The 25,918-nt window shown below is 35.0% G+C and overlaps 1 protein-coding gene across 5 annotated transcripts in view; it reads left to right on the top strand.

Annotated features, from left to right (window-relative positions):
- The window catches only part of SSBP2 (single stranded DNA binding protein 2), a 283,430-nt gene extending 258,097 nt beyond the window's left edge, over positions 1-25,333 (top strand). For 4 of the 5 annotated variants that reach the window (XM_011220992.3, XM_011220990.3, XM_002916223.4 and 1 more), the window contains 7 exons: positions 353-388; positions 2,194-2,248; positions 6,030-6,100; positions 8,324-8,402; positions 10,758-10,786; positions 17,565-17,663; positions 24,738-25,333. In XM_011220992.3, coding sequence (XP_011219294.1) covers positions 353-388; positions 2,194-2,248; positions 6,030-6,100; positions 8,324-8,402; positions 10,758-10,786; positions 17,565-17,663; positions 24,738-24,767 — 399 coding nt within the window. In that variant the 3' untranslated portion in view covers positions 24,768-25,333. The remainder of the gene's footprint in view (positions 1-352; positions 389-2,193; positions 2,249-6,029; positions 6,101-8,323; positions 8,403-10,757; positions 10,787-17,564; positions 17,664-24,737) is intronic. The other variant, XM_034656453.1, reaches the window with a different exon arrangement.
- The last annotated feature ends 585 nt before the right edge of the window (positions 25,334-25,918 follow it).

Here is a 25,918-nt window from a genome sequence, read left to right as displayed (position 1 = left end):
CATCAGTTAGGGTTGGGAAATAGAATTTCCGCCTTCCAGTCATGGGTGGCTGAGTGAACAATTGCTCTGTCTAGCACATGCTGAACTTGAGGCACAGAGAGTACAGCTGTGTTGAGGCTGTAATTCTGTCTAAATTCCTCTTGACCTAAATCTACTCTTTTTTATAAATTCAAAGATAATGTTGCATTTATTCATTTTTCTAGCACCCACATATAAATGCCTTTATTCTTTACCATCCTTTGTGATACATTTTAAAACTTGATTAAAGTCAGGAAATAGATTCATTTTAGGTAAGTCTCCATACTGTCACATGAATCAAAATATGTGTTTCTTTGTCCTATTCATGTTCCAGATACCATACTCTTCAGCATCTCCTGGGAATTATGTAGTAAGTACATTTGGGATTGTTTGCTCATAAGATTTGATGTTATGTTTTATTTGGGCAATGAAATAGCTGTCCAGATGTTAAGAAGAGCCCCTGTGTATTGGCCAAGAAGTGAACATCTGATATGTATTGAGTTTTTCGTCTGCCAACCTCACTACATATGTTGATGTTCATTAGTGAAACAGTTATCAATCTGGCCAAAATTGCCCTGAGTACTGTGTTTTACTTTAGCATATGTTTCTGTAAACCAATACAATACACTCTGTCCAATCATGAGAAAGCCATCCCCAGTTATACAATGATAAGCCTGAATTTGCAGTTCTACAGGAGAATAATCTAAACCCCCTCCCTCACCCCACTCACCACACACAAAGTTGAGGAAGACATTAAACTTTTTCCTGATCACAAAGGGAATCAGAATAAGGACTAGTAATTTGGGGGAGGGGGTTTTGAGGGTTTTTTTCTGCTTTGAAATTGAAAACACTTATTTTTTTCTCATTATTATTATTTAGTACATGTTAAAATTTTCCGCTAAAAAAAATTAGCAGATTTTACCTGAGTTCTTGAATTTACAAATGACCTTTTAACCATCATCACATTATAATCTTTGCTACATCTCAAGGCCCCCATGGAAGATACATTGTTATAATATTTAGGAGTAAATGCCTACCAGAAGAGCAAAGATAAAATGGTAAAAAGGAAAATCTTTCCTAAAGAAATTTTGGAGGTGGTAGCTAACTGGGTAGGAAAAAAGGAGGGCTTAAGAAGATCAATGAGCATTTTACTCTCCGTAGAAATAATGTTTTATGAACATAGTAAAAAGCACACGCTGTTTTGGACCTGTGAACTTCGTGCTCAGTGTCCTCTTAAGCTGTGCAAACTAAGAAAGTCTTAACTGTTCACATTCTCTATGAAGCAAAAATGAAAGTAAGAACATGTGGGTAAAACCTATTTTTTTTCTTAAATCGCTTGAGAGTAACCCTAATATATAGTTTTGTGAAATTATAGACTTTTATCTGAAAGGAAATTTAGGTTTCTTATTAAATAGCAAATATATATATATCATTTGAAATAATTAGTGGGCTGTGCCTACACATTCAGAATGAAGTACAAATTTATCCACTTAATAATTTATCCAGATTAATTACTGTACATCTGAAAAATTCTAAAACCCTTTGCCTGAATTATCCATTTTGGTTGTCTGAAATAAGTGAATTAACCTTAGAATCACCTAATTTCCATTTCAGATTGATTAGTAACCCACAGCATTAGTCAACATTGCCTCTCATTTCTAATTGACATGATAGTGGAAGGTTCAATGCTCTAGAAGTGTTATAGCTGATACCAGTAGAGAAAGAAATAGCATCAGTGTATTTTTTTAAACAAATACGTATCTTTGAGTTTTTAGCTTCCTATAAAAAGCCATGATACGAAACATAAGAAAATTACAATAAATTAAATCACAAATACACTTGAGTGATGCTGCTTTATGGATTTGTAAAGGCCCCAATAAATGGCTTCTCCTTAACCTCATTATACCTGATGTGATTAAGTCATGAATAATAAATCAATGTTACAGGCTCATTGTTTTCGGAAACTTGTCAAAACAGTCTCAACATATTTAAGCTAAATTATATTTTGCATAATATTGAAATGATTGTGCATTCAAAGAAAATAAATTATGGAGAAATATTTCCTCTGTGATTTTCAGATTGGAGTATTATAGATAAGTCTAACTTTTCTTCTGTTTTTCCTTGTATTGTTAATGAAATGCCTTATTTTTACTGAAATTTTATATAATTATTTAGGGTCCTCCAGGAGGTGGAGGGCCACCAGGAACACCCATCATGCCTAGTCCAGCAGGTATTGTAATCACACTAGCCACATGGGCATTTGATTATTAGAATAAATTAAAAAATATAAAAATTGTATGATGAAAGGTTAATAGTATTCATTATCTCATTGATGGTAACAGAAGTAGACTAGAGGTAGCAAGTAGAAGGAAACAGGGTTCTTAAATAACTATTGTCCAATTAGGTTGTCCAACAGGTTCTTAAATAACTATTGTCCAATTACTTTAAGCATGTAGAAAATTCCTGTTGTGTGCGTAACAGATATAATCAGGGTGAAAATGGTATTAATCTACATGAATTGCCCAATAATTTATCTGACAAAAAGATTCCTTGAAACTGTGAAAAAAAAAATCCAAATCTCACAACTTAGAAAAATTCTGCGTAAGTAAGATGTGAAATGCTTGGATCCATTAGGTTTAATCAGACCCACCATCATCTTACTAAGATGAATGTAGATATGCTTACATGTCCCTATGGATTTATTAGCTAGTAGATTCACCATGTAGTGGAGGAAGTTTTTTTTTTTTCTTTTAATCTTGGTAAACTAAAATACCTTAATATTTCTATCATCATTTCATATGATGATTTTAAATAACTTTGTCTTTTCTTTCTGAGACTTTAATATAGACTATTAAATGTGTTGTTTCTTGAGGACTCTAATGGTTGGAGTTGACGTTGGTGCAGCCCTCCTAGAAACAGCTCTGGCAGCCTGTATCAAGAGCCATGAAAAAGTTCATACCGCTTGCCTCTATAATCCTTCTCTGAGAAATGATTAGTGATACAACCCAGGATTTATGTGGAGGGGTACTCATTTGTTATAATTAATAGTGAAATAGTAGATACAACCTTCAAACTTAATCCAATCTTAGTGATGTTAATAAATTAATTTTTTATGGAATATAATGTAGCCATTAAAATTATTATCAAAGACTTTAATGGAGAATAAATGTTCATGATTCAATACAATATGATCCCAATTTTATTTTAAAATATATATAACACAGAAATGTAGAAAGTAGAAAACAAAGAAATAGCTAGAACTTTATCAGTGTTAACTTCCGGGTAATAAAATAGATGGGAAATTTTTATAATTAGGAAAAATTTTTAATTATGTTGCACTGTTCAATTCATATGTTCTTAGCTGGTTTGTTGAAATCTAAGATGTATGGGAGCTTGAAATTAAATGTCATTAATCATACCAATAAATAGTAATTTTTAAGTTTTGAATCTTTTTCGTTTTGAAAAAGTATCAATCTGATAATTAACACAAAATTTTGCTTTGCTTCACTAACTCTTTGGAATATATCATAAATATTTCATGGATTTCTGTCCTCAGAGCATCTTCATTGAAGTGAAACAGAATTCATTCAAGATAGAATTATGTGAATTGAACATTTTGCCCACATTTGCATTCTTGTATGGTGAAGTTAAATGTTTAATTTATGAAGGTAGCACGTGATTAATAAACACTTCACTACAACCTAAAAGAAATTTTTTGGAGAAACTGCTAAACTTTGCAGGTGATAAGTAATCTGATTACACTTCATCCTTTCAAGCCAGAAATTGCCACCAGTATGTCTTCCTAGCCTTGTGCGTACTCCTGGGGGTTCATCCTTTTCATAGTCGTTCCTCCAATATGAAGCCAGTACCCTCCGCCCAAAGAATAGGTGCCAGAAGATTTGCTTTACTATAAACTTTCTCTGTATATAAAAAGAAGTCAGACATTTCCTAGAATATGCCAACCTTATTCCTCTTGGTGTTTTTTTAGATGAAATTATGTTTTTGATTGGTATTAAGAACAATAAATTTATTTTTCTTTCTACATATTTAAAATATAGAGCACATTTTCTTTCCAAATTAATTACTAAAATTAGTTTAAAAAATTAGGCTAATAAAGATGAAAAACCATTTGAAGATTTCCTGTGTTTTTTTTTTTAAAGATTTTATTTATTTATTTGACAGAGATAGAGACAGCCAGCGAGAGAGGGAACACAAGCAGGGGGAGTGGGAGNGGGAGAGGAAGAAGCAGGCTCATAGCGGAGGAGCCTGATGTGGGGCTCGATCTCACAATGCCGGGATCACGCCCTGAGCCGAAGGCAGACGCTTAACCACTGTGCCACCCAGGCGCCCCAAGATTTCCTGTGTTTAAGAAGCAATCCAGGATTTTCGGGAAGATACATTTTTATGGGATAAAGTGTATTCCATTAGTTAAATCTCAGCAGATATTTATTGTCTGTGGCACACGATGCAAGACGTGATGTCTTTCCTTCTCTCAGTGAACTTAATATAACCTTGTTGGAAGCAGGAGGGAAGAGTAAGACAAAATATTAACTAGAATGCAAAGTGGAATTCAATGATGGGGGAGCATTCATGAATTTGGAAGTATCAGAAAACAAAATTTCATGTAAGAGGTAACATTTGCAGTGGGCCTGGAGCGGTGAGTGAGTGGAATTTCAGTAGACGGAGACTGGGAAGAAGATCCTTGGAGGAAGTAAGAACAAAAATACGGAGATTTAAAAAGTTGATCTTATGCAGGAGAGAACCAGCAGCCTGGGTTGACAGGAGTATAATGTACATAGGATGTAAAAAGAGTTAAGGCCACAAAAGTGGATTGGGACCTTACCTAGTATAAACAAATAGAGATCTGAGGTGGGCATTTCAGCTTTTTCAGCAGTATGATATATTAATCTAGATGTGAAAAATAATATTTAGATTTGTGGATCACTGTTTACAAACAACCGATAAATGACATCTAACCTAAGTGGTATACACTAAAATAATAAACTAAAATAATAAACTTTTTAATGTCTATTAAGCAATTACAAAGTAAAAGTACTTGCCCATCTCTTACTCTATGTTTATTGCCCTGAGAAAGCAAATTATTTTTATTTTCTGCCTTGAATCAGTACAAAAAATTTGAAACACGTTTTTTTTCAGAATAGAGAGGCCTAATACATTATACTTAAGACAACTGTATGATTTGTGGGAAAATAGAAAACCGTTTCCTAAATGTAAAATACATGGCCTTTCACTCCAGGTAATATGTTATAAAAACACATGTACTCAGAGACTTAATTAGAATTAGCTAATAATAGACATGAAATGTAAATTTTTAAAAATATTATAAAATGTTACATATTTTTTATAGTTATATACTATAGTTATTTTTACTGTAATGAATCAAGAATAAAATGAATTTAAAAAAATTTCATCAAAGGTTGTACTGGAAGAAGCTGGCTTTTACTTCAAGCCAGAGAAATTCTCATTCCAATTTTATAGTCTTGTCCTACTTTCTTTCTTTTAGAATTAAGGGTATTCCACCAGCTATTAATAATTATTAGATAAATAAACTGTTTTTTAAATTGGTGTATAAGAAGCCTAAGGAAATACTGAAAACTGAAAAGCTACTGAATCTGAATTTTAAGAGATTTTTTTGGGTTATATTTACACACATAAATTGCGCAGTGAAGTCTCAAAGTATCCATGTTTTTTTTTAAAAGAAAAACTTTACCGTAATTTTTTAGATTTTTAAAGTAATGTTCCTTTTGACCTGAATTATTCAAGTGATTACTTCTAATATATTAGGTAAATATTGCCATTTACAACCACAGAATAATTTCTGAGTTAGAAAATGACTTCCAAGTATTTGTTTCTGAACATTAGTAATGACTATTTCAAGTGCTGCAGCTATTAATATGTATATGTGTGCAGATCATCTTTGATTATTACTTTGTGTTGACTTGGGTATAAATTATAAAGAAAGATATTAATTAAGTAATATTTTGTTTCAGATTCAACCAACTCTGGAGACAACATGTATACTTTAATGAATGCAGTACCTCCTGGACCTAACAGGCCTAATGTAAATATGAATTTTTAATAAATTTTGTAATGTATTTGAAGTCTCAAACTCTAAGTGCATTCCATTTCCTAGATACTGTTGAAGCTCTCTGTTCTATTATCCAGGAACTTATTAGATACCCCCAAAAATCAGATCCTTCCTATGTTCTGGTTTGAAAAAAACATAAAATGTAAAATGTATAACAAAAGATTTCATATCAATATAACTTAAATGTAAAAATGAACCTAATCAATTATGAAATGTTGGGCATAGTTTTATCTCAGATCATGCATACTTAATAATACTATTTGAAAATAACAGGTAATATATAATCATTTATATTACCCTTATTTTTAGCATCACTAATTTTTTCATTGTGATTATTTATTTCTTTTATCCTGATAAACTTGAAATAAATTAGGAAGTTGGATATGCTTGTTTTTCTTTAGATTTTTGAAATTTGGAGTTTAAATACGGAAATGAGACAGGTCTACATAAAGAATTTGGGTGTTCTTAATAAGGCATATGGTTGTGATTTTTCCACAAAAGCTTACAGAAAAATATTTATCTATAAAGACCTAAATATTAACAAAAAATATTTATAACAGGGTATAGTTAATAGAAATATATATATATGAATATAAGGTCGCTAAAATGAAATAAAAATCAGAAGACATAAGAGGAATTTTCCATAAGTATACCAAAAAACAGGAATGAAATAATTATTATAATTGAGCTTCCTAGCAGTGAAGACAACAAATCCATCCACTTAGGGTATGACACTTGAAATATGGCTAGTCCCCGTTGAAGTGTGTTATAGATATAAAATATACACTAGAGTTTGAGTTCAGTATGAAAAAAAATGTAAAATATTTCATTAGAATTTTTATATCAACTACATGTAGAAATGATCATTTTGGTAAGTAGGATACATAAAATATATATTAAAATTAACTTGACCTGTTTCTTTTTACTTTTTAAACATGGCTGCTAGTAAATCTACCTTTACTTATGTAAGTTTGTCTTTGCGGCTTGCATATTATTTCTGTTAAGCAGTACTGCCTTCAGTTCTCACTCCTCTCTTTATATAATCAAATAAATTGGTTTTCAGGAAAAAAGAAACAATCTCCTATGAGTAATGTCTAAGAGGTGTTTCCACAGTGATCTTAATGAACATTGAATATGATAACGAACAATGTTCATTTTAGAAATTCAGCAACAATACAGAAAAGCTCTTCATAGTGCAATTTCATATCTTAGAACTTGATATTTGAAACGGAGGGAGTGAGAGAGGAAACCCAGAGCATATGGTACTGAAGACATTTCTCTGGGCAGCCAAGCTGATATCATCCAAGTATGTTCCATTCTGGTCCTCTAACTCCATACAAAGATAAGAGATCCAAGAAAAGTAGAAGCTGAACGTGTCACTTTTTCAAATGTCATTCATCTCTGCCAGAGGTAGTAAAAGCAAATGCCTGCTGAGGGCTAGGACTGCGGTTTTATGTGCTTCACGCATACATACCGATAGTCTTCGTGTCTTTGAAAGCAGTGTAGGGGCCAGATAAAAGCACCGAACCAAGTAAGTTCAGAGGGTCTTGGCCTCACCGGCACAGGTTTCTCAGCCCTGATCTTAACAATGCTTTTGACAAAAGCTGAATAAAACAGTAAGTTCAAAGTTAACTTCTTTAAGCTATCGTTTGAGGTAAATACACACACACACACACACTCACACACACACACATATATATATATATATATATTTTTTTTTTTTCCCCCTAAGTTGGGTACTGAAAATCAATCTGTGTACTTTAAGGGAATGAAATTTTAGGCATTATCCTGGGAAAGTGTACAAGCTTGTGGTTTGTATGATCCCAGTGAGGGAAAGCCATCTTATTTCCAAACAAACAGAGATAGAGATGGATGGATAGATAGCTAGAGATAGATAGATAGAGATTATAGATTATATACAGTTACATGTTGTCTGCTGAGGGCAATTGTTTTTCTCTGAAAAAGCCTGTTTGACTAATAGTCATCACCACCCCATCTACACACGTAAATATGCACATATGCACACACCACATTCAGTATTCTGTACCATACAACATGGAAGAAATGCTTTGGGCATGGGAAAGTTTAAGAGCAAGTTGTAGAAGTATCTTCTAATATTAAAGGTAGATATTATAACATTGAGATAAACAGTTGTTTCCAATGTGATCATAGTAATTTTCTTCATTTTTTAAATAGTTTCCAATGGGCCCCGGGTCAGATGGTCCCATGGGTGGATTAGGAGGAATGGAGTCACATCACATGAATGGCTCTTTAGGTAAGGACATTAAGTTCGATGTTTAGAAATCAAAACAAAACCTTAATTCTACATCATGGGTATTACAGTTTGCAAAGTGCTTTTGTATACAGGAATTTATTTTAAAATGCTTCGGCTTTCACTCAGAGTTATGCTTTACAGAATATTGGTTATGATGACTGGAGATCATTTGAAAATCAAAAGTGTAGAATTGTTCTCACCTAGCTCTTATTCACGAGTATTTACTTTAACCTATCAAACTCTGCGTGTTTTATGACAAAAGGAGATACTGCTGCTCGGGGCACATAATTCTGCTTCTCTCACCTGGAGGATTACAGTATCTTCCCAACTGGTTTGTCTCTGAAGGTGTAGAGACAGTCTCAAAGGAACTTACGTTCTCTGCAAGAATTTCTTAACTTTGTTTTTGCATTTTAATGTTTGTCTCTTTTACAAATAAAATTAGTAATCACATTCTGAATAATCTGAAGGATTCTCTTAAGAGAGAACAGTGGCGCATACTCCGAATTCATGATAAAGCTGATTTCTAGCCCTGTCACTAATGGTTGGACGCATACTTCATAAATGATGCCTTCTTACCAAATGAAGCCAAATATCTTCAAGGTGAACAAAAAGTTTCACATTAGTGAGAAATAGAGACGAGTGGCAGGCACACTACTGACTAGGCCACATAGTACGCCGTATGTATGGGCAGGTCGAATGCAAAACCACACCAAAACCAAAAAACAACCGTATTTATTTTATGTTTATATACGTTCAAGTAACATTATCATAAGCTAAAAGTTGACAATGGGGGTAGAGGCTTATGATACTTTTTTTCTTTTGAAAAAGAATCACCTTTTACCTAGGTTGGAGTAACTGTGCCTGCAAGTAACTTAGATTATACGCAGGTTTCATGACTCCAGCCAAATGCCATCCCCTGGTACTTTGAAAAGCTATGTAACTTCAATAATCAAAAAATTATTTGCAACACATTGATAGACTTGAGTTTTTCAGGTCCATACTTATTTTACATATATATATAATTTGCCTAGATTTCATAGTCTTAATTTGCACTCTCCAATTATGGTAGCCACTAGCCATGTGTGACTATTTAATTTGAAGTTAAAATGGAATAAAATGTAAAGTTTACTTTCTCAGTTGCACTGCCACATATCAAAAGTAAATGGCCACATGTAGCTACTGGCTACCCTAATGGACAGCACAGAGAAACATCTCCATCATCACACAAAGCTCTGCTGGGCAGCACCATTCTAGAAATTTATTTTTTCATTTATTGCAATATAATCCACTTCCTAATCTTTCAATTTGTCATCAAAAAAGTTAACATTTGGTCATAGTTAGAAGATTTTCAGTTATATTATTCCCTAGAATAGAATTTTCAGAAGAGTTGCAATTAGGCTTGACATGTGGCTATTACTTTTACAATAAACATCATTGTACATATTTATATATACATAATTACGTATATACATTTAATATTTAATAATTTATTGTCTGTTTGTAAGCACTAACTTTGTGACCGTAACTGAGTATTTTCCTATTAAAATTGTATAATATGTTTATGCCAAGAAAATTAGTTTTTAAAATGGTTAAAAATAAAGCTAATATTGTGGCAAAGGTCTTATCATTGTTCCTTGTTATCTAATGTCTGATTCCATTTCTTAAGTTAGAAATCTGTATTGATTGTTCACTTCTCCCAAGAATCAACATAAGATTACATTATTACTTGGAATAATACTATAATTTATGAATCAACATAAAATTACAGTATGTTTTGAAGACATTCTTACTTTGGAAAATGGATTGCCATGAATACTGATTGCTGTCAAATTTTTAATATTATTAAAAATTCTTTGCTTTGGTTATTATAGTAAAATATACCTCGGAATATTATTAGATATTGTTGCAGATGTCCATTTTATATTTTATCAGATTTAGAAGTATCATTTCAGAAAATATATTTATCTCACTCTTGCTCTCTATACACATACACATATGTACATACATTTTATAAAATTTGAATTGAATAGGATTTCTAAGTGATCTCTCTAATATTTCATTTTCAGGAATTTAGGGTAATAATAGTTTTCTTCATTCTGCTATTACAAAAATAAACAAAAAAAATATGATTGGGAGCTAGAGGGACAACTCCTCCTTGTGTTTGTCATTATTTACCATTCAGTATAAGAGAAAAGGAATTTTTTAAGATTTAAATTTTTTAAGATTAAAAAACTCAGGAGATTTGGACTAAAAAATACAGAGAGTGTACTGTATTTATTTATATTAAAAGAATCCTTCATTTATATATGAAATCATATCACATAATAAAGATTTTCTTTTCATATTTTGTTTCAGGCTCAGGAGATATGGACAGTATTTCCAAGGTATTATGTATTCTCTATGTTGTTTTTTATTTGTATTTTATTCTACATGGGACTGTTACTAAAATTATTAGAATAACCTTATGAATTTTGTTCTTGAACAAGCATTTGAAAGTGGAGGTCCAGATATAATTAAGTAGAAGTTAAAAATATCAGTGCATATAATAGGAAAGGGTAAAACGAGTTTTTTAACATGGTAAGATTCATTTACAGGACATACTATATACATAATCAGTTGATAACCCAAGTAATAATTTAAATACTTTTATGATGTCGCTTATTTATAAAGCAAATTGACATAGTGGAGATAATCTTTTGAAAATGCAAAGAAGTCTAGAGCAAAATGAGAAGAGGTAAATTTGAAAAAGTTGTTTTATGTTATAAGGGTATTGCATTTATACATCTCATTTGTCTTTCAAACCTTTATTAGGCGATGCTGATATCCTCAATCATTATTCTAGTTCCCCAAAATAGAATAGGAAAGTAATTAGAAGAAAATTATATTAATACAAGTAAGAAAGAGAGCCTTCCAATAGCATGTGTCTGCGTTCTTCCTTCTTCAATAATTTGAGTATTTAAAATTAATACTTTGCTAAGATGCTTTATATTTTTTTCAGAAGAATACCTAAATACTTTTTAGGTCATGATGAATTTAAAATAGTTCTCTGTGGGTCAAAAATATATCTAGAATGGCTGATAAGAACTAATTATTAACTACTATTAGAAGACTCTCTTAGAAGTCTACTTTGTATCAATAAATACCGAAATTCATTAAAGGGTAACTTCATTTTTAATTCTACTTCTAATTTATATTCATGTATAATAATGTAAAATTCCTGCTGCCGAGGAAAATATAGTAAGATTGATTGAGCTACAAAACCTTTTAAATTAAGACGTCAAGCTAAAAAAAAAGAGTCGAACTGGCATTCTGACATGACATCTACATTGCCTGTCTGCTTGGCCTCACAAGTGCTACCTGCACTTTGGATGTTCATGTTTAGGAACAATCAGGAAGGTCTTTTTCTTTCCTTAAAATAGATAAATATTTATGATGAGCACTAGCTTACTTCTGTGAGAAATAGTATTCTGTGAAAAATAGGTAAAACCTGCAAAAGGCCTGTTTTCAAAATAAGATTCATTATATAATTCCATTAGAGCCATCTCTCCGGGAAGCACCTTTACAAGTCAGATGACCATGATTGTATAAGCTATCTTCGGTATCTAACAGTTGATATTAGCTGAATTGTGCTTTGTGGTCACCAATAAAATTTCTAATTTTGTATTTGAGGAGCATATTCCAGTATCTAAGGACGATTCTTTATCACACGTGGCGGGATCATCCAGATTGCTTAACATCATCTTTCTAAAATTTCCACTGACAACCCATAACTTTGTACATTAGACAGATGTAAAGAAAATTCTATAGGGGAAAGTACTTTGGTATTTTTTTTTCAAGTTTTTATTTAAATTCCAGTTAGTTTACATATAGTGTAATACTAGTTTCAGGAATAGAATTTAGTGATTCATTACTTACATATAACACCCAGTGCTCATCACAAGTGCCCTCCTTAATACCCATCACCCTTTTAGCCCATCCCCTCCCACCTATGGGAAAGTTCTTTGTAATTTATTCATAAAGTACTTTAAAAATTTTAAATAGATTCATAATGACAAATTAAATACTATCTTTTTGTCTGTCCTCATATCAAATTTGTTGCTATTCCTTCTGTGCTCGTTTTCCCATTCCTGTTTCCTGAACAAGTTTTTCCAATATGTTGTGCCTACTGCTGTTGACATTAGCTTGCCTGGTGATGTATTGCTTATTCTTTAAGCATTAATTGACCACCCAGTGTGTACTTTTGTGTCCTGGGTATTAACTTGTGCACTATGGGGAGATATAAAAGACTTCTTTAAATACGAACATGATTTCTGTCCTCAAGTGGTTAGGCAGGAGTTCCTTCACTCAGTAAACATTAATGTGCCAAGGCTTTATGCCAGGCTCTGAAAAGCCAAGGATAAACATGGTATGATCTCTGCCCTCAACAAGCTTGGTGTAACTGAGGAGACCAGAGACAATAAGGAAAAGCTTTTACAAAGCAGAGTCCAAATACATGTCAATGAACATAAGAATTTTCCCCCAAAACATGTCCTTTAATGATGTACTAGAAATGACGAGTTGTATCTGCCTTCTGAGGAGGTCCTACATAGCTCACTTCTGCACTGCCCCCTCTCCAGGTTCCTTGGTCCTGGGCTCCAACTAGGCTGTCTGGGTGACGGTACCACTGGTCTGTCTTCCATCTCCACTACACTGTGGTCATTTTTTCTCCAATCAGCAGCATCATGTATACCCAACCCCCACCCCCAGGTATTTTTCTCCCTCCCTCATTCTGCTCACAGCCTAATTATTTCAGATTTTTACTCCATACTGTCTACACTATCACTAACTCCATTTTCCCCACCTTCTTCCTTTTCCAACACAAGACCAGCTATCCTAAGAAACTCTCCTTCCTTTTCTCTTGTTTCCTGGCTTCATTCCTTTTCATCCCATTCTTTTCCTAGTCATTCTTATTTGTGAATCATAAGATATTTGTGACCATTACTGCTTAACAGTTTTGTTCAAAATCCCTCTTAGGTCTCCAGGTGCACCTTCCTAGTTCTCCAATTAAACCTGTATTTTATTAAGCACCAGAATTACATAGTTTTTAAAAATTTCTTACTCCATTTTTTTCATAATTTAACATTTTTTTCCTCTTTTTTTTCTTACTCCATTTTTAATGTTGTTTACTAGTACTACTTCTGTTCTTTTTCTATTTTTTTATTGTAAATATAGTCTATAGTCCCAATTCTCTGAATTGAGAATCAGAAAGCCTTGTTCCATTACCTGCAAATTGGGGCAACACGTTACTTCATTTCTCTTAGGCTTAGTTTCCTTAGCTGTAAAAGGGAGCTTGTAGTTCATTTCCTGCCTTCTTCACAAAATTGTTGAGATTCAAGTATGAACATATGCTAGGAGCTCTGAAACACTATACAGGTACTAAATATCTTCTTCCTCATTAGTTAGACTGTCTTTTGTGGGCAAGGCTAGGAACTCACACTGTCACCTGCATTTTGATAGCACTCGTTTCAGTGGCAAAATGAGCTCGAAACTCCAAATGAAGAGTTTTAAAGTTATTTCTCGCTCAGTTGAGGATTATCTAGTAAAACTCAGATGTATCTTTCTGAAAATGCAGAATTCACCTTTAATTTAGGAGCCCAAATGTGAAATTCTTTTCTTCCCTTTTGCAAGTGAGAAGCCACCCATTTAATCAATGGAGCAAAAATATTTTCCCTTGGAGTTGTTTTAGGAGTTGGGGGTGGAGAAGAGCATATGGTTTATTTTCTTAGAAGGAAATCATCCAAATAAATTCTGCAGTTCATATTAACATACTTAACATTTATATTTTTGAGTTTGGGAAAACACCATATCACAGAAGGCCAGATCTGATCATATTACTTTTAATATATTATCAAAGAAGTCTTTTCAACCTGAAGCTTTCTGACCCAAGAATCTTAGTTCCAATTAAAGATCCCACACCCATCACGGGGCAGCTAATCAACAACTCCTCAGTGTGGCCTGGGTTCTAGCTTACTTGTATCCCCTGGGAGAAGCATGACTGTCATCTTGTTCTTTGGGGGGCTGGCCCAGTCAAAATAACACTCTGTAAAACTTGTTATTGGCAGCCTCTGGGAAATCAGTTCAAAATCCACCTCAAGAGGGCTTCAAATAATGTCAATATTACTTTATTCCAATTATGGGCAGAGTCAAAATTTCTGCAGATGTGCACTTTTTTAATCGCAGTTTGAAGAAGTTTGGAATAATTTCTGAGGGAGGGTGGAAGAAGGAACAGTAATTTAACTAATTAAAAGATGATATGGAAAATACTTGCAAGATAAAATCAGAGAAAGAAGGTCTAAGAGAATTAAATGTGTTAGCTAGAGGAAACCCTGTGTGTGCGTGTGTGTGTGCACACGCACACACGCACACAGATATGCTTGTATGTAACATTCATGTTTGAGGTCATAGCTTAAGGCGAAAACATTCCAGTTTGAAGAACGGGTAAATGAGAAGTAATAAAATCCCTTGAAGATAGGATTGGTATAATACTAACTATGCTTTCATAAGCTAAGTTCTTAGAGTAAGTAGGAAATACAGTACACATTAACTAAAGTAAGAAATGTAACCAAAGTGATCTTTACTTGGATTCTTTTGTGCTCCCTACTCCCTAATTATGTGATCAAGCTATTGGAGTGCCTTTTTGACTGATCTAAGCCTTTTTTGTGTAGCCTTGATCTAAGCCTTTTATTCTTGTCTTGATGATGAAATCTACCAGAAACTCTGTACACAAACATAGCTATAGCTAAATGTTACATACACACAGTTCATTGCCACCCACTCATAACCTGTCCTGGGCTGGTGTTTGGAACCACTGTCTTAGCTGTTCCTTAGACGCCAGTATTAAGTATGTCTTCTGCCTATATCGTCACTCACTGATCACGGACAGCACAATTTCCATAAGACTCCCCATTGAGAAACTTCTACTTTCACATTTTGCAGAGATTACTTCAGGTTTAAAAAAAAAAAAAAGTCTGTCCTGTCATTTGAAGATTTTCAAATATGCCCAGTGAGCTGGATAAGAATAAATTTCAGAGACCTGATACTAGCTGTTTTGTATGTTGAATGTGTCCTTTTATCTTCCTCTCCATGTTCTTATATATCTTCCTCCCACCCTCAAAAAAGTCTATACTGCTGAGCCACCATGCCACGGACAGATTGCATGGAAAACAGAAATAATAAAAGAGCCGTTTTAGAAGTGTTTAAATAATAACGTAGCGTCCTCTCAAATTTTGAATATTTTGAAGTCCACATTTTGAGTCAGAAATTAGATTTGAAGTTAGCTACACTTTCAAAATTGTAAATTAAGAAATGATTCATGGGACAGTGCAAGCAGAGACAAAGAGCACCCCAAATCCATCAGAGATGTGCGGCTCATCTCAGGGCACCTTGGGTGCCACAGGAATCGTGTTTGTTATACAGAAATGGGGAAGCTTCCAAGTGTATCTTTAAATACCCTCATATATATGTTAGATTATTTTTTATTCTGGGATTGCCAGTTTCTTCATTATGTATAAAATGACAAATCTCTCTTCACCAAAAAGATTTTGGCTACATATTACCACATTTTTATAAATTTAGTTTTCTTTTTGAAATAAATCAGCATTAGTATTCCTGTTTCCAAAGCACAGTTAATTATCTAATTAATAACCTTAAGGAGCTATAAAATAATATACTTAGTTAAATTTTACTTAAATGTTGGGGGTTTTTTGTTGTTTTTTTTTTCTTTTTTAGGAAATGAAGTTATCCATGTTCATTTGAAAGTATAGTTGCTTTTCTGTATACTTGGGAAACTAACATTTTCAGAGAAAAATTTATCCAAAAAAAGAATCCTCTTTATGCTATTAACTGTGGTTCCCCAACCCTTGGGGTTCATTGGCAAATTGGGCTCCTATGGACTTCAGAGGATCCTTGTTCTCAGATCTTCCCTGTGGGATACACAGCAGGACAAGATAGAAGCTGTATTTCCACCACTTCATCTACCTGTCTCTGCTTTACAGCTTCCCCATATTCTAAAACAGCACATATTCTTCTGGGAATAACTCATTCATGAAATTTTAATTTTTATGACATAACTTTGTTTTAGTTAAGTCAAAGTCTTCAGAGCAATTTTCTTTTAAAAAATCTAGAACTTATTCAAAAAAGAGAATATAAAATAGAAATGGCTTAGAAAAAAACCTAAAATCTTTCTTCCACTTGAAATAACAAATAAAAATTTTTAACCTTGAAGTTTATTTTTACAAGTCAATAAATTAGACCTGGGAAGAGTCCCTCAGTCACAATATCGTATGAGCGTGCGTTGTATGGCAGTGCTGTTCTGTATTTTCTGTTGACGTGGAGTAGCAGATGACCTCCCACAGCTGAAATCGTACTGTAATAATAAAACTAGCAAATTCAAGTAGAATATGAAGCAATATGCAGCTAACTTAGTGTTTGATTAGGTTGCGAATATCAGCCATTTTATCTTAAAGTTTCCAAGTAAATCTACTCTTAAACTAATGATAGGAAAAGATTCTAAAGCAATTTGCTTTGAGCCTTCTTTTCCTCTATGAGTGCATATTGAATTCTCAAGTCCTAAGATAGTTCTCTTGTTCTTATCTAGAGTTGTTAACCACCTTCCTTTTTCCCTATGGTTCATATAAAAAAAAAAATAGTTGAAATAATGTCACTATGTAAACCACATGTCGTATTAAGAGGAAATGGTCTGAAACAGTGACCTTTTGATTAGTAGAACTGCCAAGGCAGGTCATTGTCCCATCATGCCTGATCAGTGGGTAGGCTCCCTTCATCGTGCCCCTGCTGGGAATGTTTTTTAAACTCTATGCAGTTCTAGGAACTCTGTGAGCTGAGGGTGGGAAATTGAATAAATATTGATTCTGAGACTAAGGAAACAGTTGTGCTTGGTTATTTTGGGTTTTTTGTTTGTTTTTTAACTTCCATTTGGGAAAGCATTAGTACTTGTCAAGGTGTAAAGAATGAACTAGAATACACAGTAGAAGTCTAAGATTAGAATTATAAGTCTGCTTTGTCCTTAGAGATGCTGTTGTAGATTCCATTTCTGAAACAGTACAATGCAAGAGGGAAATTAAAATCTTCAACAATGCCTTGTTTTCTAAATCTTGTTTACAGAATTCTCCCAATAATATGAGCCTGAGTAATCAACCGGGCACTCCAAGGGATGATGGCGAAATGGGGGGAAATTTCTTAAATCCTTTTCAGAGTGAGAGTGTAAGTATTCCCTTGACTACATTATTATATCCAAAATTTATTTCTTTAGCTTTTCTATTAGAATATATTCATAAAGCCATTATTATGACTGCTTAGAGCTCAATAGGTTGATCTTTAAAAGTTAGAAAATTAAGTGGAATTTCTTTGGAAAAATTTTTTTTAAATTAACTTTTTCTTTTTTGCTCCTATGTACATAGTTAGAAAAACAAAAACTATAATACTGATTTTCTTATGGAGAACATCCATCATCAAGGAACATACTGGAAACAGGTTGCATATTTGATAGTTTTTACAAGTTTCCGCATCACTAAAATGCCTTGACTCCCGGCAAAACCAGGTCTGTCGTCAGTACTACCCTTAAGACTCTGAATCTTCTCTATGAGATGTCTGTACTTCATGCACTAGACCTCACTGGACTGAAGGCCAATATTGGTGGTCTGCTAACCTGTGATTTACTTTTAACCTGAGCTGGATACCAGAGTTATTTTTTTGAGTTACGATTAAGGTGTTAAGCAAGGCAGTAGCATTCCATATCTCTACAGAAGAAGACAGGAGCAAAACGAGAAGCCATAAAATTCATTCACTCATTTCACAATTACTGAGCACTTACCACAGGCCAAAGCAATAGGCGACGCCCTGGAGAGACGGGGACGATATAGTGTCTTTTCTCAAGGAGTTAGTACATAATACAGTGATTTTCTTAACTTAATATTTCACATTAGACACACCTATGGAATTTTTCTTAAATACAGTTGCCCAGACCTCTCCCTAGACCTAGTGAATCAGAATTTCCAGGAGTGGGACTGGTCATACCTGAAAATGAAAAAGCTTTGTGAGTGATGCTCTTCCTCGTGCTCTGCCAAGAACTACTGAATTTGGCTACAGTGTAAAGGATTTCAAAATCCAGACTAGTTTCATCCTCATTGGATCAGTGCCCCCACATACAGATTGCTACCATTAAAATCACAGGAGAAAACTTCCCTCATTTTGCCCTAACTCAAACTTTACCAGAGATGATACCATAAAAATGTGAAGCAGAGGCTAGTGACATACCTACTCTTGCATGGAATGGTGTTTCGAACCTAAAATTGAGTGTTCTGTGGATTCTTTCACGTCTAACAAGCATCAACCTAACACCTCTTCATGGGATAAGGCTTCTGTTGTTTTAAAACATTACTTCTGTTAAAACTAGAAATAAAATTATACTGATCTTAGTCTGTTTTATTGGCAGTGTATATATGATTAGTGAGAACAAGGAATATATACATGAAAGTTCATATAAAAAAATAAAAAGATTAGTCCATCAGTCATGATGAAATAGGAAAAACATGAGAAATCACATAGCTTGTAACGCTTAGGATTATAGGAATTATTTTTTAGGTAATTTAGTTTGTTTCAAGACTATGGACAGTTTAGTTAATTTTAATTAGTTATATGATCACTCTATCTAATTAGAAACATTTATTTCCTTTTCTGCTAATTCTTTGAGCATTTTAAAATGTTATAATTCAGTGAGGTATGTAATAATTCAGTTCAATTCAACATTTCTCGAGCCTCTTATATGCAACGTGCTTGGTTAAGGACGAAGTATTCTGAGATGATTACAACACATCCCTAATCTCAACAAACGCAATCTGATGGGAAGAACGTGGTTACAAAACTAATTAAACCATGTCAGATCAGTAGGTGCTCTAAGAGATATAAACCAGGCTTTTTAAAAAGTATAGAGGAAATTATTAATCCAGGACTGGAGAAGAAAACTTTTTTAAAAAGGTCCCACGTTGACTTTAGTTTTAGGGACAGGGACAAGAGGACCTCTCCCCTCTCCTTCTTTCCCAGATTTGTCACTGGGAACTGCTGCCTTGTTTATCCGTCAGTGGAGGGCTGCCCCTTTCGAATCTGCCTCAGAAAGCTTTTTGTGGGGATCAAAGAATCAGCTATAACAGGACCTGAAACACTTCTTCGGACGGGATAAACGCAAGCCTCACCCTTTAAGCTGAACTGACTCTGCACGTGCAGAACAGCAGATCCTCTTGTGAACGTGTGCAGAGGGAAGCCAGCAGCTGGAGCAGGGCTCCTCCCCTCCCTGACTCCTGGCCCAGCCCCACTGTCCCAGAAGCCAAGAAAAAGGTACAATGCCAGACTCCTGTACAGAGTTAGCGGAAAACAAAAGCTCCCTCCCTGTCTCTTCCCTCCCTCTGTCCTGTCCCCACCCGAAAAGTCCCCAAAGGAAAAATAATTGGATGGTGACTAAGGAACTCGACCACCACCTAGAGACGGTGCAGCCTTGGAAGCAGGTCCACAATGGCTGCTCCACTCTTTTGTCTGCCCGGTGAGGGCTCTGCTCGGTTATGAATGATGTAATTGTTATCTATGGCTTCCTGCATCACATCACCACACATTTTGTTGAGACCTTTTTAAAAGATCGAGAAATGAAGAACACAGAGAAAGGAAGACTAAAGACATTCCCTGCTGACAAATGTAAGGCTTTAAAGAAGTAAATGGGCTAGGTATCCATAAGTGAGCTTTCCTATAATCAAGGAAAAATACAACTATTTAACGAATTTAAAAAGAAAACATTTTGAATGAATGAACATGTAAATTCTAGTGTTTTTTTTAAATGTATACAACTCTGGAAAGCTCATACTTTTGAGTAGTCTGCCCTTTGAGGGTTTGTCAGTCATATCTTGAAGTTAAACCGCAGGAGGAGGCCTGAGAAGGAGGCGAACATCTCCTGAATGTGTTTTGTGTGCCAGCCACTGTCCTAGTCACTTCACACATGCTACTTCATTTAATTTTTACAGAAACAAATACCCAGCCCAAAGTCAGAAACCTTCCAGTGCCAACATGCAATACACAGAAAAATGTGAATCAAATGTTTCACCACTGAGCCTTTTTTTGGGAATCATAAATAAGACCTTTATTTCAAGAAACAAACATGCCCCCTAGTGTTCAAATTCAGTAAAATGTTTGTTTTTGAATACAAAAAGGCTTCTTTCAGAAAGTAGTTTTTTGTGTTTCTGCGGTAAGGAAAGCAGTTAGTCCTACTTCTTGAATTAAACTAGCAGAATATTTTCTCCACAGCATTGAACTATAATCAATTGAGTACAAGTGGTATTAAAAATCATGGTATCTAATAGGAATTCTAAACAAGGTGATAGGTCATGTCCTATTACCCTTACTCCCTTTTGTCATTTTCTATTATAAAGAAATATATACCCAAATTTTCTTTTACATAGTCACATAAACACTAAATTTATTTCACTTTAGTTCACAGTAGCTGCACTATTCTTTATTTATCTCTCATTAAGAAAATAAAATACAGACGCTTAGCCATAGAAATGCAGTGAGATCTGAAGCGTATGAACAGGAGCTTATGCACATGGTGCAAAGGCGTGATGGGTATCTGCGGTGGCTTCCGTGGTACGTGAACTGTGTACAACAGGGAAAAAATCACAAATTCTGTAGTTTTTACCAAGGCGTGCTGTTTCGAAATATATTTTACATAAAAAGGCAAAATTAGTACATGTTTGAAATTATACCCTTAGGGACTGGGTTGTCTGTTTTTGCTAACCCGGACAGTTAATGACTTTGTAAGAGCCGTTAGATGATCTGACTGAGGAGAACCAGACTCACAGAATAGTTTGAAAGCAGGGCAGCCTCATGTGCCAGCATTTGGGCACAGACATGACGATACGTTAGCCCGTAAGGATGCCGCAGTAGGATGGCAACATTGCCTGTGGTCTCAGGCCAGTGCCCGTGAATAGTTTACGTCTCTAAGTATGAGACGCCATTTAACACCTACTCCTTTACTTTAGGAAAACCGTAAGCCACTTCTCATATATGTTGAAGAATAGCGATCAATAACGGAATTCCTTTTTGCTTGCACGTTCTGTGACTTTTCCTAGAAGTTCTGTGATTTCCCTTATTTTACGTAGATGAAGCCGTTTCAGTAAAGGGCAGCAGCAGATCAGCAGTTTGCAGCCTCAGCAGTGCAAGTAGCGCATTGCCCGTATAGACGCTCACACGTTACACATACGCTGTACCCAGTACACTCAGAGCATCACCTTACGGTTACTTGTACTATTCAAAAATTAAATTATATTACATGCTTGCTAGTTTTTCTGAGCTGTATTGCTTAGAGCAGATGCTTCTATCCTTTCTGACTGAATCTGGCCCTTGCTCTTTAAATCTCAGTTATTCAGAATGTGTATTAAATGAGATGGTCGCTAGAGTTAATTCTGACTTATCCTGAAAATTTTTTTTCAGAAACTTCCTTTGAAGTCCTTTGTGAAATGCATCAGTATCTTTTACTCTTTTTAGATAATTGGCACCATATACCCATAAAATCTTTTTCTTAGAATGATGATTGAGGATCTAGCTGTGCTATTTAAATTTAAAGTTATTAAAATTAAATACAGCTAAATTTTCAGTTCCTAACTTACACCAGCTACATTTTAAGAGTCCTGTAGCCATGTGTGGCTAATGACTGCTATACTGGACAGCACAGAATAGAATATATCCATCATCATAGAAAGTTCTATTGAACAGCACTTTGGATCACCATTCTTATCGTAAGTGACAATAGCTATATTCTATAGCTATAGAATAGCTACAGCACTTTGGATCACCATTCTTATCGTAAGTGACAATAGCTAGATTAAACTTTTCTGTGCCCACTTTGCCATATATTCTAATTTTTTCTACTTTTAGTAAAACCTTGGTTTCCATGTATTTTCTTGTTGTTTATTCTTACCCCTAAAAGGTCAAATATCAAAATATAATTCTGCTTTGTCAAAGGCTGTGGCTAGCTCGCTGACGCTCGCTGTCAGTATTTATAATGGGAGATTTGCATGGTATCATCTGATGAATGAGGGGATATCCTCCTGGCACAGGCGCGGGGTGGGCTCATTTCATCAGTTTTTGTCTGATCGCTTTGGGTTTTAGGTTCTGCTGTGCTCTGCTCTGCTTTCTTGCTGCCACTCTCAAGTGTAAAGACAGAGAGGTTTTTCCATCAAACCGAATCCCTTTCTCTTCTCTGGAAGTCCCCCCTTTGTATCACACCCTACTCACTGTAATCCAACATTAGAGTCAGTAACAGATATAATTTAGCTTTCCTATACTGAAAGGAAATTTGAGGCTATTAAGTGATTAACAGTTAGATTTTCCATGGTTTGACCTGCATCTAAAGGATTAATAATCATCCGTCTAGGGTCTGCTGACCCATTTTTCAGACCTCCTCATCCACCTGTACTCAGGATCAATGTGAGGTTTGGGTTTGAGCCCTAGATTTGCTCCTAACGACTTTCTGTCCAGACTTCTGTCAGCTGGGCCATTGTCACCCTGTGCTCTTCCTCAGGGCATCTTGCTCTGCCTGTAAAATCCTCAGTATACCCCTTACACCTTCTTTCTGGTTCCTGCAGTAACTCAGCTCCTCTAGAACTCACTTCGTTCTGGTCTACCTCCTCTCTTTTTAAAGTTCACGCTCCCATTCCCAGGGTCGTCACTTTTCCTGTTGAAGGCCCTGCTGCCTGAGACCAATCCTCTTGACTTCACCTGCCTCTTCCCATGGGGCACAATTGTTAATGTTTTATTTAAAGATTTATTTATTTTAGAAAGAAAGAGAAAGAGATAGTGTGGGGAGGGGCAGAGGAAGAGACAAGCAGACTCCCCACTGAGCAAGGAGACCAACGACTGGGGCTGGACCCCACAACCCATGAGATCACAACGTGAGCCGGAAGGACTAGTCCCACGGTCAGCTGACTGAGCCACCCAGGCCCCTCCATTATTAACACGTTTAAAAGAATCCCCTTTTGCTCTGGTCCTCACCAGGTCCTCACCAAATATTTTTAACAAAATATTTAAAATATTTAAGGGTTTACATTTACATTTTCATCTCGAAACCATCTTCATCTGGAGACCATTACCATTTGGGAGTGGTTGCCCCTCCCCACATCTCAGACAATCTAGAACTGTGCTGTCCAAAATGGTTGCCCACTAGCTACATGGGGATATTTCAATTTAAATAAATAACATTAAAATTACAATTCCTCAGTCACACTAGCCCATTTCATGTGTTCAGTGGTGACGTGTAGCTAGTGGCTTCCCTGGTGAACAGCATAGATTATAGAACCTGTCCGTGGTTGAAGAAAGTTCCGTCGGATCGTGTTGCGCTAGAACTTTTCCATCACATTCTATTCCTTAGGAATACGCGTAGATTGGCATAATTATCACAACAGTTGTTCTTTTCTCCTCAATAATTTTCAAGACCCCTTTTCCAAATTTCTGAAAGCCTCACCTTTTACCAGTTGTAAGCCTCATCAAACTGACAAGTAATGTGTAACAACAGTGTCCCCTGTTCCCACCCTAAAAATATTGTGGATTGAAATTGGAGCCACAGAGTAGCGCAAAACACGTACATCCTAAAGTATAAACCAGATTCTTAAGCATTCTAGATGCTCCATGAGAACTGCTTGGGACCAGCTGGGCGTTGTTTTTTATTTTGTTTTATTTCCCTTACACTATTGACTAAACACTTCCTGAACACTGTCTGTATGTTCAATAAATACATGGTTTTAAGGATTTTATATTTAATCCTCCCCAAGTCCCTTTAAGATAAATGCTATTATTAAACCCATTTTACAGGTGAGGAAACTGAAGCACAGAGAGGTTAGGAAACCTTCCAAGTTTACAGAGCTAGTAGGTAATGGGGTTGTCTCTCATACTTACTTCATTGTGGATTGAATTTCCCCAGAATGTTACAAATGTCCACAACACATGAATCTGGCTAGAAGGAAAAGACTGAGGGACTGGGGAATCATCAATCACTTAAGCGCAGGGAAAGAAGGAGACTGGTCGCTTTCCAGAGGAAATATTAAAAATTTCAGAACTCAGTCAATTCTGTATAAATTTACTCTTTTTATAGCCTTTTATTTTTATGTTAGATGAGGTTAAAAGCTTGAGCATAAAAGATTTTAAGACATTAAAATTCATAGTTACTACTGTTTACCAAGAAGAACATTAGTGGCCTGTAAAAGAATTGTTGTTAAAATATGGATTCTTTTTTCTTTCTAGTACTCCCCTAGCATGACAATGAGTGTGTGATCCATTACCAAGTCTCCTCATGAAAACCACAGTGAGTCAGCCCTTCACAGAACTACTACGGAAGAAAATTATTCATCACAATGTACAGTTAAACAAAGGAATCTCAGTCACACCAAACCAACCTTTTTATTTCCTGCTCTCTCCCCTATTTTTTGAAGAAAGCGGGTCCAAACGTGATTCAAACAACTGTACAGAGCGGCATATTAGAATTGCCCTAAACTGAACTGCAAATAATTATCTGTGTATGTATATGTGTGGGAAAGAGAATGTATTGTATATGTGTATGTTATATGGACATATGCACATACATACATTGACCCACAGGACATTGTACAATATTATTACATGACATCTTAAGTAGAAATAAGTAGGGACTTTTATTCCATCCTTTTTTTCACGTTTACATTTTAATTATTCAAAGTTGCTCCTGCCCCTCCCTGAACTATTTTGTGCTGTGTATATCACTGCTTTATATAAGTTATTTTTTAAGGTGAACTCAGATGTTATGGTTTTGTAAATGTCTGCAATCATGGATAGGAATAAAATTGCTTATTTGAGAGCTTTCATTAAATTGCGTCTGATGCAAGTTCTCCTGTGAATCACAAAGTGTACTGTCTCAAAAAAAAAAAAAGAAGAAGAAGAAGGTGTGTCCTCATCCTGTGTCCAATCAAACAACTTCTCAGTTACCTTTAGTGAGAAGTATTTTTGTACTTTTTATTTAGGAAAAATACTTCAGCTAGGCCCTAACACAGTGTATTTCTGCAATAACTGCGTTAGATGGAATTCTTGTCTTGTCTTTGATGATATGGAAAATCATTAATTAGCCCAAACTGCTTAGACCATAGCAATAAAATGACAGGGGTCGTCATATTTTTAGAAACATATTTTCTCTATAACCTGATAAAGCCCAGAAGTGAAAATAAAACCATTTGCTTAAATTTGCCACTTCTCACCAGGAATAGTAGAGCTAAATTTTTAATAACATGCTAATGGAAAATGGTATCTGATTTTTACTCAGACTTCTTGTGAACATTTCCACATAGACATTGCAAAGAAGATACATTCCAATGACTGAGACTTTGAGCAGAAGGGGAAAAGAAGTTTTTCCTGTACCCGAGGGGCTCTGAGGTGCTGCTTTTCTATCCGCGTAG

Source organism: Ailuropoda melanoleuca, chromosome 3 (genome assembly GCF_002007445.2).
Source record: "Ailuropoda melanoleuca isolate Jingjing chromosome 3, ASM200744v2, whole genome shotgun sequence".
Lineage (NCBI taxonomy): Eukaryota > Metazoa > Chordata > Mammalia > Carnivora > Ursidae > Ailuropoda > Ailuropoda melanoleuca.
The sequence above is the reverse complement of the archived record's forward strand: the minus strand, read 5'-3'. Positions and strand labels throughout refer to the sequence as shown.